Source organism: Artemia sp. Qi Xiang Cuo, chromosome 15, assembly GCF_049724085.1.
Source record: "Artemia sp. Qi Xiang Cuo chromosome 15, ASM4972408v1, whole genome shotgun sequence".
In the NCBI taxonomy this organism is placed as follows: Eukaryota; Metazoa; Arthropoda; class Branchiopoda; order Anostraca; family Artemiidae; genus Artemia; species Artemia sp. Qi Xiang Cuo.
In genome coordinates this window covers 2374765-2392552 of record NC_142808.1, presented here as the reverse complement: position 1 = coordinate 2392552, position 17788 = coordinate 2374765, and the positions used below count along the sequence as shown (strand labels likewise).

At 35.4% G+C, this 17788-nt stretch overlaps 1 protein-coding gene across 2 annotated transcripts in view; it reads right to left on the bottom strand.

Annotated features, from left to right (window-relative positions):
* Kdm5 (Lysine demethylase 5) overlaps positions 1 to 17788 on the bottom strand; it is a 125849-nt gene that overhangs the window by 91650 nt on the left and 16411 nt on the right. The window contains exons 4-5 of one of the 2 annotated variants that reach the window (XM_089101639.1): positions 7467 to 7607; positions 864 to 926 (exon numbers count right to left, since the gene is read on the bottom strand). In XM_089101639.1, the coding sequence (XP_088957765.1) occupies positions 864 to 926; positions 7467 to 7607 (204 nt within the window). The remainder of the gene's footprint in view (positions 1 to 863; positions 927 to 7466; positions 7608 to 17788) is intronic. The other variant, XM_089101640.1, reaches the window with a different exon arrangement.

Genomic DNA, 17788 nt, shown 5'->3' with positions numbered 1-17788 from the left:
CTGAACGGTACAATTTATAAACATATCAATAGAAGTTCGAAACGAAATTTCAAGGAACAAATAAAGATAAAATGGGTTGTTATTTTATCTTCTTTTTTTTAACTTGAATCGACTAATTAGGATTTTAAAGTGATAAAAAAAACACGAAGTTTGAAGACACAAAGAATATAAAAAAATAACGATCAAACAAAAATAGAAGAAAATATATAACATTTTCCAGTCTTCATTATCATTTTGCCTTAAAAAAGGACATTCTCTTTTTCAGCCTGCTACTATAGGGGCTGATAGCCTGATACTTAGGGGATAGCCTAGTACTATTTTTATGATTTGAATTCTATTATATGGTGTTTGTTGGTTAAAAGTCGAACCTTGGTGTTTCTTTTTTGTCGTTTTGTTGTTCTTTTTCTTTTTTCCTTTTTTGATTTTTACTATCTAAAATTGTATTTTGTTCCTGAGTGTTGGTTTGTAGATTGTATTATGTGTTGCTATGGCCCACAGGCTTTTTGCAATAAATCTTATCTTATCTTATATTATCTTATATGCGAGAGAGAGGAGCTAGAGAGCTGAAGGAGGAGACAGGAGGAGCAGGTATGTCAATTACCTAAAATATAGGTGGAATTTATTTTTCAATATTTAAGTGAAGGGACAAAATTCCTTTATCGAAACATGGGGGGGGGGGTGATACCCTCCCCCTCCACTGACGCGTCTAAGAAGGAGAGGGAGAGCGGGAGAAACGTGAAGGGGTAAACCCCTTTTAGTCCTACTTTAGGTCACTTTTTCAAACAAGTACAGATGTCTCTAAAAGAATTAAGACTACACATGTCTTTAAAAAAAAATACCACTAGATGGCAGCAGTTACTTACAGGATCATGAATCTCGAAGCCTTTGGAAGTCCGCAAACGCACACCGAATATCCCCTCGTCTTCCTGCCAATAAAATATTGTGTCCAATAATTAGTGCAACACACAAGAGAAGAAAAAAACAAAGAATAGAAAAACTAGGCTGCAAAAAAAAGCAAAAATAAAACACCAACAAAAGGTACAAAAGCGAAAGCTCTTCTAGAGGAAATACAAACTACAAAGACTTGTCAAAATAGGTGCTTTTTGTCAATCGAATGCTTGAAAGAAAATGTGCTTCTTATTTGGAAATCATCCCCTCTCCTTGAAGTTGTTTTAATAAATATGTAAGATATAGTAGGACAGGGAGGAGGACGGAATCCGAAAAATAAGACTAACTCTTTTTTTCAGAGGAGAGTGCAAATTACATACAACAGCATCACTCTCTTTAAAACAAGACCTGGGTAACGATACTGAGTTGATTGTATCGGTAAGATTCGTCCAATCAATTTTTTATTTTAGCAGCCCACCAGTAAATTCATTACCCCTTCCTCAAACCTGAAGTCAAAATTTTGAAATTTTCCCCCGATTTTTAAGTTTCTTGCCTTTTTCAAATTTAAATAGGTCACTATGTATGGCAGTGCATTTTTTTTTCAGAAAGTTGTTAAAATGTCTAAGAAGAATGAATAAAACTCCCAAAAGTGAGCAACAGCATACAGAGTGAATCTAACAGATAATATTATTCATTTGCATTTCTTAACTAAAGCTTTACAAATAATAGTAACAAGACACCATTTTTTTCGGGGGGGGGGAAGGCATACCATGTCCTCTAAGATACCAAATTCATAAAATAAGAACAATACAGGGTTTAAATTCCGAAAATACTTTAAAAAAAACGTTCCTTTCAGTATATTGTCCAAATACTTCGATAGTAAAATACAATAAAATAGTTACAATATACAATAATATACCTTCATTAATGTCCATAATTTTGTTATTTTGGCTTACCTCGTAATTAACATTAGCCCATTTTAAATACTTGAATATAATATCTGAGGTTTCTCATTATTTGCGATTGTATTCAATATTAATACTTTCACAATTTTATTTATTAAAATGTTATTCATTTGGGTGAAAATTTGACTTGAATCCAGTAAAGATTTTAAGATTATAAGTCCCCTTAGTCCTAGCTTTAGCGTCCATCTTCCGAACATAGATTGGGTCAACCTAAGTCAGCTCGGAAACCAGAAAAGTGCATTTTAATACCCATTCTTGGGGATCAGTGGCACGTTGATTCCATTTTGGAGGAGGTATATTTATTTTACTTATGGTATGCTTTACATCTTAAAAAAGCAATTTTTTTACAAGCTTGCAGCAGTAACTTGCGCGAAAAGGACAAGATACTAAAACCGTTGAATTTATTAAAGTCTCAGATCTACCCATCCACTGAACAAGAATAATTACATCACTTATTATATAATATTACTTATTATATATATATATTATATTACTTGGGATTTTTCTCAGAGAAGGATCTAAACTTACCTAAAATACAGGAAAATTGCCTGTTTTTTCAAAAAGTTTGACCAATTTTCAACAAGAGTTTTTTTTGTTTTTTTTTTAACTATGTAGACCGAATTTTATAAATTTAATTCGATTGATGGATAGAACTGCCTCTGGAGTGAGCAATAGTAAAATTTCAAAGTTAATCCTAAACTAAAAATTCAGAATTTCTAACTAGTTCTAATCTAAATCCTAACAAGGAGTCTGAACAACCACTAATATTTACAACTAATTTGTCCAACAAACATTACATACGATTAGACAAAGAAGAAATAATAAGGGAAGTTAGAAAAAAGAATGAATAAAAAAGAAAAATGAATAAATGAAAAGAGAAACAAAGAGAAGGTTTAAAAAATACATAGACGTATGCAAAAACGGTGGAAATGAAATCTGATTTTTCGAATTGGCTACGTGACAATCTAAAACTATTACATATCTTCATAACCAGGAAAAATCCAATATTTAATCTTTCAATGAAAAAAAATCTATATGTAGCTATGCAGTTTTGGAAAATTATAGGTCTCCTCGTTCGCTTGCGAGTCCATTAAACTTGTCGGTCATATGTCAATCTAGAACACGATTGTCCGCCTGAGACTCTAAGCAGCCAAACCTGTTAGACTTAGGTCACTTGTTCGCCAGTGAGTCCAGGCAAATTCAGCCCCCCGTTTTGCATACAAGTCAAGAGGACATTGTCCATCATGAGTCAACCCAAAAATCTCCATCATCCCTTAATCGAGAAAAAAGGCTTATGCCCGATTTACCTCTCACTCAGACTATCTGTCTTGACTTTTTCTCCAATTAATTAAAAAAATCTTTTTCCACAAAATAATCTTTTCAAAGAAAAGTAAAGAACTGCATTAAACAAAAAATGAGTAAAAATAAAATCAAATAATCTACCAAAGGTGAAACTACCAAAAATCAGCATCGATAAACAAAAGAAACCCAAAACGAACCGAAATTACAATAAATAACCGAGTCAAACTCAAAACGAGCAGAAATTAACATAAGTTGGGCTAAAAACCCCTATGCCTCCCCAAGGCCAGAACATAATTTGCACTTTACTTAAAAAAAAATACAAATGAATGTGCATTGTCAGTTTAATATACATAAACTGATATTTAGTATTCAAAATGTTAATATTATTTTATTTATTAAAGTTATAAAAGTAAAAACATTTATATATTTTTCAGTAAAGTGCGAATTATGTTCTGGCCCTGGGAAGGCATAGAATATTAAAACTTCGGAGAGGGCTCATAGGATTGGAAATTGAAACTTCTCGTTCACTTTTTAAGAGTCAAAAGAGATCAGAGGGCAACTAGCCCCCCTCTCCATGCCTTATTTTCCTCAAACCCATCCGATAAGAGCTTTGAGAGAGCAATTTTTTTTTCAAAATAGTCAAAAGGTCAGATAACAAAACTCCGGTGTATACACAACCCCCCAGGGCCCGGGGGCTGGCATTGTAAGCTATGTTCTGAGGCCGTATGTGGTTTTTATGAAAGGGATGCTCGTATAAACTTCAGAGAGGGTTCATTTGATTGGAAATTGAAAGTTCTAGTTCACTTTTTAAGCATCAAAAGATATGGGTGGGTAACCCGCCCCCCCCCCCCGCACGCCCTTTTTTCCCAAATGCATCCGATAAAAATTTTGAGACAGCCATTAAGTTAAAAAAATGCCCTGGGGGCATACATGGTTCATGTGAAAGGAAAACTCGTATAAACTTCAGAGAGGGCTCATTTGATTGGAAATAGAAAGTTCTAGTTCACTTTTTAAGTGTCAAAAGATATCAGAGGATAACCAGCCCCGCCCCCTACACACTTTTTTTTCCTAAATTCATCCGATAAAAATTTTGTGATAGCCATTAAGTTAAAAATTGTTCAAAAAGTCAGATAACAAAAACTCAGGTATTGACACAACCCCCAGGGCCCGGGGGCAGGCGTTGTAAGTTATGCCCGGGGGCAGCCTTTAAGGGCCCCTAGCCACCGCCATGCCCTTTTTCACCAAACCCATCCGATACAACTTTTGAGATAGCCATTTGTTTAAAATAGTTCAAAGGTCAGAAAAAAAACTCTGGTGTTTACACAACCCCCCAGGAACCAGGGGCAGGCACTGTAAGCTATGCCCTGGGGCCGTATACGGTTCTTATGAAAGCAATGCTTTTAATAACTTCAGAAAGGGCTCATTTGAATGAAAATTGAAAGTTCTAGTTCATTTTTTTTCAGAGTGAAAAAAGATCGGAGGGCAACTAGCCCCTCCCACCTTGCACGCCTTTGGGTTTATTGGATGGATAAACCCATTCGATAAAAATTTGAGTTCACCTTTTGTTAAAAATAGTTCAAACATCATATATTAAAACTACGAGGTCGACACAACCCCCCAGGGCCCAGGGACAGGCGTTGTAAGTTATACTCTGGGGGTATATTATTCTTATAGAAGGGATGCTCGTATAAACTTCAGAGGGCTCATTTGATTGAAAAAAAAAATTTCGAGTCCCCTTTTACGGAGTAAAAAGAGACCGAAGGGCACTTAGCCCCTCACCCACGCCCTTTTTTCCCCAACCACATCCGATAAAAATTTTGAGACAGCCATTTTGTTAAAAATAGTTCAAACATCAGATAATAAATACTCCGAGGTTGACACGCACCTATTTTTTCACTTTGATATTGTTACTTTGATCAATGGATTTAGAATTTGAAAACAAAGCTTATTATTCTAAATAAACGACCATTGTGTTTCATGAATCGTTCTTAAAGAAGTAGGACAAAAAGCCAAAATTCTAGCATTAAGAGCAAGGTCTTGTGGAAGTGACAACTCCTTTTATATACGTAATCATTTCTGTTCGTTTTCTGTAGGTTAATTTCTGTACGTTATTGCAAAACTTTATGATGACGTTAGTTGCAACTGGGGTTCGTTCTATGCAATATGATTACAAACAGGGAAAAGCCTATGGCTTTTTCTTCTTTTAAATAATAAGAGACGAACCTGAAACAATCAAGTATCTGACTAAGTCCAATGTATGCAATGGTTTGTTATTGCAATGATCATCTTTTAACATAAAAAAGATTGAATAAAAGTTTTTTCAGCAGCCGGATTCGAACCTGCGCTAACCAGGATTCAAGTCGGATCCTCAGCAGAAAAGTATGTACAAGAGACACCTAACCAGAAAATTTTGTAAAATTGTGTAAAAATATGCTTATTGCATTTGTTGCATGCAAAAAAATATATAAAGTATCAGATAGATGCACAAAAAAAGATAACAATTCTTTTCAAAAATGTCAGACAGAAAAGTATGTAAGAGAAATTAAATTAAAAATTGTCAGAAATACATTTTTGGACATTTCTCGTGACAGAAAATTCAGGTATAACTTCAAAGCAAGGGTAAACTACCCTACCCCCACCCGTCAATAATAGTGATTTTACTAAAGGTCTGTATTATACAAAAATGATACGTATAATTTCTTTCTTTTTTTACTTTCTTCAGTTCAGGACTTGGAGAACGAGTAGTTATCGATCTTACCACGGGATTGGAAGGCAAAAATTATCACATTTATTGTGACAATTTCTTCAGTTCAGTAAACCTCATGGAAAAAATGAAGAACAACAAGCTCTACTGCTGTGGTGCAGTTCGTGCAAACCGTTAAGGTCTACTACCCAAACTCAAAGCCGAAAAAGAGCTGAGGCGAGGTGATTCGGACTACGCTGTGAGTTCAGATGGAATCCAATGTGTATGCTGGAAGGACAAACGATGTGTAAAACTTCTTTCGGCGATTCTTAAAGGAAGAGAAGTGACAGATCGGTAGGAAGGAGAAAGACAGATCTATTACCCAAGTTACATGCCCAAACGTGGTCGTTGAGTACAACAATTTATGGGATACGTCGACAAAGCCGATATGTTGAAGTCTCTCTATGGGATTGACAGAAAAAGCAGAAAGTGGTGGCATCGCCTACTGTGGCACTTCATCAACATTACAACGATGTATGCCTTTGTCTTGTTCAAGTTGTCCACTATACCAGATGCTAGCAAGATGATGTTGAAAGACTTTAGATGTCGCATTGTCACAAGTTTGGTTGGAAGTTATTCGTGCAAGGGTGAGAGAGGTCGGTCATCCATGAAATTGGAAGTTTTCCACAAATTCAAGCCTTACATTCCTCCAGAAACGAGATAGGATCAATCAAAACACTTACCTGGTCAGGGTACTTCAAGAAGATATGCTCAATGTAGTACAAAGATTGAGCCCCACCGCACAAAATGACAATGTTCAGTTTGTAAAGTTCCATTATGTATGAATTACACAAAGAACTGCTTTAGTTCTTTTCACCAGAAATGGTGTTTTTCTGCACATGTTTCAAAGTGGTCTCAACACCACCTTATATTTCATTTCATAGTTGGAATAAATTTTTTTAGTTCAATATTTGTCGGTTCCTAAGCCCAGGGACATAGGAAATGTAAAAAAAGCGAAATTTTCTGACGATTTCATAATTCGTGCCGAAAAGGGTTAAGTGACACAGTAAGTACCATTGTTAGGTAAAAATCCATTGTTAGGTAAAAATATATATTCTTTGACTGTAATTTCCAGGACAAAGTACCCCCTCTCTTTGCCGGGACAAAGTCCCCCCCACCTCCTTCTCTCTCCTTAAACAAGAACAACTTTATGAAAATCAGCCTACAAAGCCGCAATGACAGGGAAAATTCATAAATGATGGTCTGAGTTCTTTTATTTAAAAACAAACTTACCTTAATAAAAAAAACATCAACGGTGTAATTAGCTAAAAAAAAATTTAGCATTTTTTGGAAGATACCAAACAAATTCCCTATTTTGACTTCACACCCTCTTTAGAAAAATATTCTGAGGCATATAGCCAATACCAATGAAGGGTAGAAAAAACAACCGAAATAATACCATATTTTTGTTAGCATCAATCCCTTGTTAGGCAAGAACATATTTTCTTTAATTGTGATTGCTAGGACAAAGCTTGATGCTGTGCAAGGACAACTTTAAGGACAATAGCCTACAAAGCAATAGTGACACATAGCCAACACCAATGAAGGGTAGAAAAAACGATCAGTACCATATCTTTTGCTGATATTCTGCTACGCCTCTGAGGTTTAGATTGTGCAGGTGGTTTCACAGCCATTCGCGAGGGTATCCTGTGAGGCGTGTAGTCTTTTTCCTTTTTCGATGGTGAACTAGTAGGTGTGTCATCTAGTTTCTGAAGAAAAAAATTAATCACAAAATAAAATAATGAAATCAAATATAATTAAAATTAAACAATTATGGAATCAACTGTTATAATTCATAACTTGAACAGAACCAGGCAAAAAGTCTTTTATTAACCCAACTATATGGAATGGGCCTTATTTGGAAAATATACTTATTTTGAGAAAAAATTTAAAACGTGTTCTACAGATAAGCCTTATGTTACTGAATGCATTCAACGGAGTAAGAGCTCTTCGCGCCAGGACCTATTACAAGTGAATGAATTGGTTTAGTTGAACAGTTAATATTAACCGTGATAAATTAGTCTGCTCTGAGCTGAACTTATGAACTTTGGTATTTGGATTTGGATAAGCTTCTAAAGGATGGGAAAGAGAAAGAAGAAAATGGAAGAATCTCTAAACTTGTCTGCGTCTACGGCAAAGAGTCAAGGTGATGAAGTTTCTTTAAAGTCTTTAGCAGAAAGTATCAGTTTGATATTAGAAACAGTTAAAGGTAATACTGCCACCTTAGAATCATTAAAATCTAACATCAAAGCAATTGAAGATAATGTAAAAAAAATTGGAAGAAACTGTTTCTGAATCGAGTAAAGAAGTGGCGAAGCTGATACCGCGTGTTCAGAATGTTGAATTAGAGACGGCAAGCTTTAAAAATCAAATATCTGTGTTGGCGGAGGAAAATATAGCGCTTAAATCACATCAAGGAGGCACACTTGTGCCTCTATAAAGAGGCGACCCACCACAATGTTAAGCGATTTCAGGTCCTAGAGGTCGCAGAGAGACGGCGGTAATTGCATTTTGTAGCCCAAGCTCAAACTAAGAAACTTGCAAAATTTCATCCTCCTCCGACGTGATCTTCATGGGGTAAACTGGGCCAGAAGTTTGGACCCTCACACCACAGCTCCCCTTTAACGTTGTCTAATTGGGCTGAAATTTATAGGTTAAGCTTTCCTAGGGCCCGGGAGCTTATCATCAAAATTTCAGCTCAATCCGATCACTCCTTCCCTGTTTTCAAAAAACCAAATATAGCCACTTAAAATTCATCTCTTTTTTTTTTCTTAGCCACGCCTACAGGCCACAGTTGGCAACGGATCCGGTTGAATGAGGACTCATTCGAAGCAGAATTCGACCTGTTAGGGCCTTTTGATATTTTCAGACCGAAAAAATTATCCCCCGAATTTACATTTACGAAAAACCTCGATTTCCTATATTAGCCCATGTTAATTTTTCCCTCCACACCCCCCCCGTTACCGTTGTCTGATCGGGCTGAAATTTAGAGGATAAGCTTTCCTGGGGCCTGGGAGCTTATCGTCGAAATTTCAGCTCAATCTGATCACTCCTTCCCTGTTTTCCAAAAACCACATCTCAAGATTTTTCGGAATTTGCTTGCGTCGAAAATACCTTCTATTTGCTAAACAACAATTACTATTGTGTTTGTATAGTCCAGCGGCTGAGACTTCAGACTTTCATGCGGAAAACTCGGGTTCGATTCACCATCAGAGCAACTTTTTATATACTTTGAAAAGAAACTCAGTTTCTTTTTTAAATTATTTGAAAAAAATTACGTTTTCTAAAGAGTTAAAGAGGCTGAGTTACAAGGTCGACCCTTAAAACGTACAGGGATTAGGAGGCACAGTTGGGGGGCTGTTAAAGAGGCTGAGTCACAAGTTCGAACCTTAAAACGTACAGGGATTAGGAGGCACCCTGTACGACGTGATTTGAGTATTCAGGAATTAAAAGCCTTAACACAAGAATGTTCAAGAGTGGGGGTTTGGGGGCGGCAGCCCCCCAACTTTAACTCCTGACACGATCAGCTAACAGTTAGTCAAGCAATAATAAGTAATAAACTGTACAAAAACGTGCAGAAATTATTTGAAAAAAACTACGTTTTCTAAAGAGTTAAAGAGGCTGAGTTACAAGGTCGAACCTTAAAACGTACAGGATTAGGAGGCACAGTTGGGGGCTACCACCCCCAAACCCCGCTTTCGCAGCCTTTAAATATAAAAAAATTTCTTTAAACTGAAAGTAAGGAGCGACATTAAAACTTAAAAAGAACAGAAATTATTCCGTATATGAAAGAGGCTGTGCCCTCCTCAACGCCTCGCTCTTTACGCTAAAGTTTTTATTGTTTAAAAAAAGAGTTGTGAGAAAGTCAAACTTTAGCGTAAAGAGCGAGGCGTTGAGGAGGGCACAGCCTCTTTCATATACGGAATAGTTTCTGTTCTTTTTAAGTTTTAATGTCGCTCCTTACTTTCAGTTTAAAGAAATTTTTTTATATTTAAAGGCTGCGAAAGCGGGGGTTTGGGGGTGGTAGCCCCCCAACTGTGCCTCCTAATCCCTGTACGTTTTAAGGTTCGACCTTGTAACTCAGCCTCTTTAACTCTTTAGAAAACGTAGTTTTTTTCAAATAATATCGACAATATGTCGATTACTCTGATGAAATTGGAAAGTAATCAAAATGATAATCATTTAGTGATGTGGAATGTGAAAGTTCAAAAAGAAATAAGAGCACAGGAATTACTGTCTAAAGTTGTTATTGAAGGTCTTGATCTCCCAGCCCCAAGCCCAGTTAAGTTGGTGGATTTCAGGGAAAACGCCAAATTCTTGAAATTTGAATTCCCATCGAGGTTAATCAGGAATGAGATTTTGAAGAACGCCAAGAAACTGAAAAACAAAAAAAATTGGAGGATTCGAGAAAATATATCTGACGGATGATGCGCCAAAGTCTGTTCGTGAAGTTCGAAAGAGGTTGCTTCATGTGAAATTAAAATTGCACGATTTTGGAATTGACTCTTGGTTGTCGAAAGGTGTACCCCCCTGCCTAGTTATCAAGCGGCGAGATGGAACGAATGAACGACTAACAGTTAGTGAAGGTTTCGCTCTAATTACTGACCTTGAAAGGAAACATGGTGGTCAAATTGCAAATATGGAAACATGATTATTTTTTTTTTTTTTTAAGACTGATTGTGTTGATATGATAGTGGATTAGTTTTGTTAAATAATGTGAGTATAAGTGTTCGATATTTATTTGGGTTGAATTAAAAAATGTGGTGGGTTCTGTGCGGTTTGATGTATTTTGGTGTTATTATTATGATTAAGAATCTATTTAGTGTGTGCTTTAGTGTTTGTAATTTTTTGTGGGAGAGGCATGGGGGGGTACTCTTTGGCGTGAGATCAGTACATGATAATGGTTAGTCAAGTTCACGAGATCCCTACATCTAGGCTTGAGGAATTGGAAAGAAATTCAGCCCATTTTAGTAATGTATTCCAAACGCCCCTAGCCCATGATAATAATGAAATTTTAAATTCTTTTTTAGTCCCCCCAAATAAATATTTGTTTTCTCATGAAATAGTTCATAAAAACCAAAATATGAGGAGAATATCTTTTTGGAACTGTCTTGGATGGAGGAGCGGGCAAGATGCAATTAAAAAATATTTATTTGAATCTGGTACGGATATTTTTGGAGTTTGTGAAACATTTCGATGAAAATAGATGAAATTTAGATGAAATTTCGGCCAAAAAAAATTAATATTAGTGATTTCCAATTTTTTCACGTAAGTAGAACTCAACAAAAGCAAGGTGGTTTAGCAATACTGGTTAAAAATTATATTCCGGCACGACTGAAAGATGAATTTTTATATTTGAATATTGAGATGATTTTCGAAAGCTGTATTGTTGAATGTTTTCTACCAAATAATGATAAACTCTTAATTGCTGTAATTTATCGTCCTCCCTCATCAAATAAGGCAGATTTTATTGATAAATATGAAAATAAGTGTGATATCAAATCTCCGAATGCCATTTTTAATCCTTGCGGACTTCAATATTGATTTAATGGGATGTCTCCCATCTAGACAGCAAGGAATTGACCGACATGTCCTTCAGTTTTTGGAATGTAACCTTTCTCATGGTATGAACCCAGTATGTTTTATTCCGACACGCATAACAAATTCTTCTTTTTCTCTGATTGATAATATTTTTGCACCTTATCCTTGTGAGGCTACATTCGTGGTTATGGAGGATACATCTGACCATTGTATTTTAATGTATGACTTCAAAGCGCAAAAGATAGTCAATAAAGAAAATCATATGAAGAGGAGAAACTTTTCACAAGTAAATATGACTGAATTGAAATCTAATCTTAGCGATGTAGGATGGAGTGAAGTTATTAATGAGAATGACCCCAACATATCTTTAGATATATTTTATCGAATTTTGAATGAAAAATTGGACCTTCATTGCCCACTTAAAACTACGCACCGGAAAAGAACCTCACCCAAACAACCTTGGATAAGTCCATCACTTCTAAAATCTGTCAAGGAAAAAAATAGACTGTATAAGATAAAAATGAAATACCTCTCAGCTCATAATGTACAGCGATTCAAAAATTATAAAAATTTGCTAGTTAAAATTCTCAGAACAAGTGAAAAAATGTATTATGAAAATGCATTTAAAAAATCTGATTCGCCTCGGACTACATGGAAATTAATTAAGGAAAAAATTGGAAATAATATTAAAAATCTACACCCTGAAGTGATCATAAATGAAAATGGTGTTGAGTTGAAGGGGAAGGATGTTCTTGCAGAATATTTTTGTCATTATTTTTCTAATATTAGTTCTACCGTTGAACTGGAATCCCCTGAATCTCCATCTAATTCATATAAAGAATATCTCCCGCCATCCGAAAATTCCAGTATGTTCCTGGCTCCTGTCACTCTCGGTGAGTTCCAGAAAGTAATTATGGATCTAAAGAGTGGTAATTCTCTAGGTCTAGATGGACTCTCCACAAATATTCTGAAAGAACTTGCATGTGTAATTCACGTCCCGTTGCTTCATATTTTAAATGCATCTATGTCATCAGGGATCTTTCCAGAAGTATGGAAATCTGCACGAGCTATTCCAATTCATAAGAAAGGTGATAAGACAGATATAGGCAACTATCGCCCAATAGCTATTCTTTCCCCTATATCTAAGGGTATTGAAAATATTATTCAAAAAAGAATTGTCTCGTATTTTGATAAACGGAATTTATTTACTAAAAATCAGTTTGGATTCAGAGCGGGTCATTCTACTGAACAAGCTATTGCAGCGCTAATTTTAGAGATTAATGATTCATTAAATGATGAAAATCATGTATCTACTCTTTTCTATGATATAAAGAAGGCATTTGATACGCTAAACCATCAAATTTTATTGGAGAAAATTAATAATGCAGGTATTAGAGGTAAAGGCTTAGATCTAATAAAATCTTACTTGCATGGTCGAAAAATTCAGGTAGAGGTAAATGGGCACCTGTCAAGCCATATTGTTATTGATGATGTTGGAGTCCCCCAGGGATCAGTATTAGGACCATTACTATTTTTGATTTATACAAATGACCTTTCGAGGTGTTTACCCCAAGATAGTAGTTTAGCAGTAATTTTTGCAGATGATACGGCGGTGACAGTAAAAGCTAAAACCCCATCTTTGTTGGCTGAGAAAATGGTGACAGCAATGAATTCTTTAAATAATTGGTTTGCATGTAACTACCTGGCTCCGAACTTTTCTAAAACTGAATTCATGATTTTTGGGCGGTCACAGCGGGCAGTTGATAAAATTACCATAGACGAGTTAATTGTAAATCAAAGTAGGATAAAAAGAGTAAATTCATTTCGTTACCTTGGGATTATTCTTGATGAGCTTTTATCTTTCCGTAAGCATTCTGATCATCTGAGATTGAAACTTGCCCATAACTAAGGTTGTCTTCATAGAATGAAACATGTATTTCCTTTTTCCATCCTTAAAATTTTATATCATTCTCTAATTGAATACTGTTTTAAATATTGCCCTGTAATATACCTCAACACATTTATAGTCCATTTCCAACCTCTTCAGATAATTCAAAATAAAGCGGTTAGAATCCTGGGTACTTTTGTTCATCGCCCAGCGAGGCTTCAAAATCTTTCAGAAACCCAAACTTTATATCTTTTTCTCAATATACTTAATCTCAAACAACTGAAAGACCTGCATACAGCAATGTGGTATTATGATATCCAATCTTCGGCAAATTATTTCCATGATCTGGGTATAATTGAGACTCCCATTTCTCCTGCCCACCACGTCCGCTCCAAGAAGTATCGCCTTCCCCCAAATAAATCTGAAAGAGCTAGATTCTCAATCAGATACCAGATCCCTCATATTGCAAATAAACTTAATTTAATAGATGTGTCCCCAAGATTCAAGAGCCGATTTTCTTTGAAAAAACATATTTCCAAATTTGTTCTTTGCCTGGATGTTGGGATTGGTGAATTTGGATTTTAGTATGAAATTTGTTGTGGTGTTCTCGCGCTGGGGTGGCCTCCTCTGTTATCTCCTACCATGTGTGTCTTTTTTTTCATTATTGATATGCTCTATTTGTTATTTCGAATTATTTTTTTTTATGTTTTTGGCCGACACATCGAGCCCTGCTCCCCGTCGGCCAGTTTAGAAAATAATTTATTCATGTAATTTGTTTGTTAAATAAAGTTATTCTTCTTCTTCTTCTTCTTCTACTGAGTCTTTTAAAAAACTTATAAGAAAAAAAAAATCAATTTTTTCAAAGCAGGTCGCATTACTGAGGCTAATAGTCTAAGGAAGTTCCTAAAGAAAAAATTAAGAAAAGCAGCTTCTAATTATTATAATAATAAAGTCAAAGATCCATATTCAAACAAGCCCAAACACTTATAGAGAAAATTTAAAGTAATATGTGGAAAAGGTTATTCCGAAGCTGATTTTCATTTGGCCGGACCCCCTAGCCTGACTGCCAACGATTTGAACAATTACCGTGCTAGTAGCAGTCCAAGTTTCCCAGATGCCAGTTGTTGAATTCAGACTATGCTTCCTAAAGAGCCTTTTCCCTGTAGGACTCACTCCGGTGCAACAATTAATATTCTTAAGCTAAGAGATTCCGGTCTTTATCCCCTGTAAATCTCAGTTGACTTAATTAAAGCCTTTTCGGATAAAATTGCTGAGCCTTTATCAAATATTTTCAACCACATCACAAAATTTGGTAAATTCCCAAGTTAATTTCTTAAACCACATTGGCCTGACATCACATAAAGAAAGAAAAACGAGCATTTGGCCTATAAAAACCCCATTTTTGCTCGTTTTCTTCTTTATGTGATTCCCAAGTTGCTGGAAACATGGTTTTATAACACCTGTCCCTAAAAAATGCGCCAGTCTGACTTTCGCCAACATTCGCCCCATTACGCTCACTTCTGTTTTTTCCAAACTTTATGAAGGTTTCCTCTGTGACTGGCTTAAGGATAAAATTTATCCGCGTATTGACACCCGGCAGTTTGGTAACTTAAAGAAAACTTCCACCACAACTTAAAGGTAACTTAAAGAAAACTTCCACCACTTGTGCACAAGGTGCACAAGTGCACCTTGTGCACTTAATGCATACCATCGTAAGTAACCTTGATAAACCAAATGTCTGGCTGAACCTTGTCTTAGTTGATTTCCGAAGAGCTTTTGACCTGGTTGACCACACCACATTAATTTGTTCACTACTGGTTAACTTTAAAATTGATCCTCTGTTAATAAATATTGTTATATAGTTTCTTTCAAATAGATCCCAAGTTGTTAAATACAAAAATATTTTCTCTAACCCCCTCCCGATATATTGTGGAATTCCTCAAGGAACCTTATTGGGACCACTTTTATTTCTAGTCATGATTAACAATATTGGTAATGATTTCCCCCAAATGTGGAAATACGTGGATGACTTGTCGATCCTCGAAGTATGTCACAGGAATATTAAAAGTGACCCCCTTGAAATTCTATCCCACATTTCGGATGAAGCTAAGAACCTAAATATGAAAGTAAATTCCACTAAATCAAATATAATGACGATAAATTTCTTGAAATCTATTCCCACCTTCTTTGACCCTATCCCCCCAGATATTTCTGTGTTTTCCTTTAAATTACTTGAGGTTACAATTTCCTCTAATTTAAAGTGGGATATCCACGTGAAAGATATTGTCCGTAGAGCTAATGCATCCATGTCTCTCCTTAAGCTCTTGGATAAATTTACATCCCACCCCTCCCATTCTTTAAGGATTTATACTTCCTTTGTCCGCCCGCATCTTGAATATGCTTGTCCTGTTTGGCATCCTGGCATCTCCTATGATGAATCAGATCAAATTGAATCTATTCAAAAAAGAGCCCTAAGAATAATTTTTAAAGAAACTTTGGTACCATATTCACTCCTTCTAAAAAAGGCCAAGCTGGAAACTCTTGAGCACAGGAGAGGAACGCTGTGCCTCCGTTTTGCAAAAAATGCAATAATAAACCCTCGCACGGAAAACATTTTCCCCAAAAGACACTCCCCATCCAGACACCGCCTGCCACGTACTGTTTCTTAACCCATCCCTATCGCGTCCCCCATCCGTTTTTTAACCCCCATATATGAAAAAACATTTTTCCCCTTAATTAATTACCAAATAAACCACTTGTTTTTTTTTTTTTTTTTTTTTTTTTGTACTGGTGATACCCATGCTGGTGTCCGTTTGGCTCTTCCGTTCCCTCCCCTTTTTATATAATCTCTTTTAAACCTTTTTAACACTATTTTTATTTCATTTTTTTTTTTTGCTTTTGTTTTAATTTGTGCCTTTTTAACTTTCTTACATTTGACACTTTTTGTTTTTTAGACTAATGAATGGCTTTGCCTTTCTGATATTGTTGTTTTTGGCATTGTTTAGCCAGTTTTTTAGTTGTTGTGCTATTTCTATGTCTTTTTTTATTATATGACCCCGAAATGCGAATTCGGCCCTTCCGGGCTTGTGATAGTAATTTTTTGAATAAATATCTCTCTCTCATACCATTAAAAATGTTAGTCAGTAGGTGATTGTATTAAAAAAAGACACAAAGAGCGTAAATAATGACGATAATATGAGATAAAAGAAACTCGTAAATAATGATCATTTAAATGATAAGACTCTGTTAAAGTTTTTTATATTTTTTTATGGTTTTAGTTTGATCAAAATTTTACCAATGAGTTATAAGTGGGTGAAAAATCAATAACCTGATTTTTCTAACATAACGCACATGCCACCAAGGGAGACTTTAAGCAGCCAAAAAAAGACCCAAACTGCTGTCTGGGCTTTCTTTAAAAAAAATACGATAACGGCATTGACACGTTCACTGCCTGTGTCAAGATTCCCGGGTACTTCCGAGTCTTGACACTCTTCCAAAGTCAAAAAATCGTAATGTGATTGTTCACCTTAATTTTTTGTGAGTTATTTCCTTTTCTTTGCTTTACACTTTATTTTGTTGAAAACAGATATTAGTCATGCAGCCAAAATATTAAATTAACGCTGTATATTAAATTTTATTCATAATCTTCCGAAAATTCCTCATTATCTTGTTGTATTTTGAATAAAAATAAAAGCGCTGAATAACAAAAAAACCTTTAAATTTTAGCTGCAACTTGAATCCTGATATTTACCAAAGGCAAACCCTCTTTATAAAAAATAACGAAAAAAAAAGATTCACAGGAGTAGATGAAGCAAATATACGTTATCTTTGCTCTTTTTTTTTTGCTTGACATTTTGCGTTTTGCTTATCTTCGCTTTACATTTCGCTTTGCTTTTCAACGTCTTTGCTTATCGACGAATATGCGATTTCATCGCATTACTATTCAGTTTATAACATAATACGATTAGCTTATCAATAACTTTTTTTCAGCCTTTTTTCTGAAAACAAGCTACTATTTAGTGAAATATAAAAAGACTAAAGATGACGCCTTCTTAAGGCATATTATTAGCGTTAGATTTAAACACATTTTAAGACCACACTGGCCATACATGACATATGAAACAAAGAGAGGAAAGGAAATATAAAATGGAAAATAAAGTAAAAAACGGTGAGGAAACGAGGATTTTATCAGCCAGCGGCAAAACATGAAGAGGAAGAGCAAGCAAATATTTCGACAAGGACCTCCGTCAAGTCGTCCTCAGTGCTAAACAAAAAAGAAAAAAAAAAAAAAAAAGCAACAAAAATCTAACCTTTCGAAGTTTACCCGACAACAATAGAACAGACACTGAATAAGAACCAGGCAGGAATCAATGATAAAGGATTTACCAAAATGATTGAGCAAGAATTTTTTGCCTTGCAATAGTTGTAGCTTTTCTGCCATTTTGGTTTTCATTTTTTTTA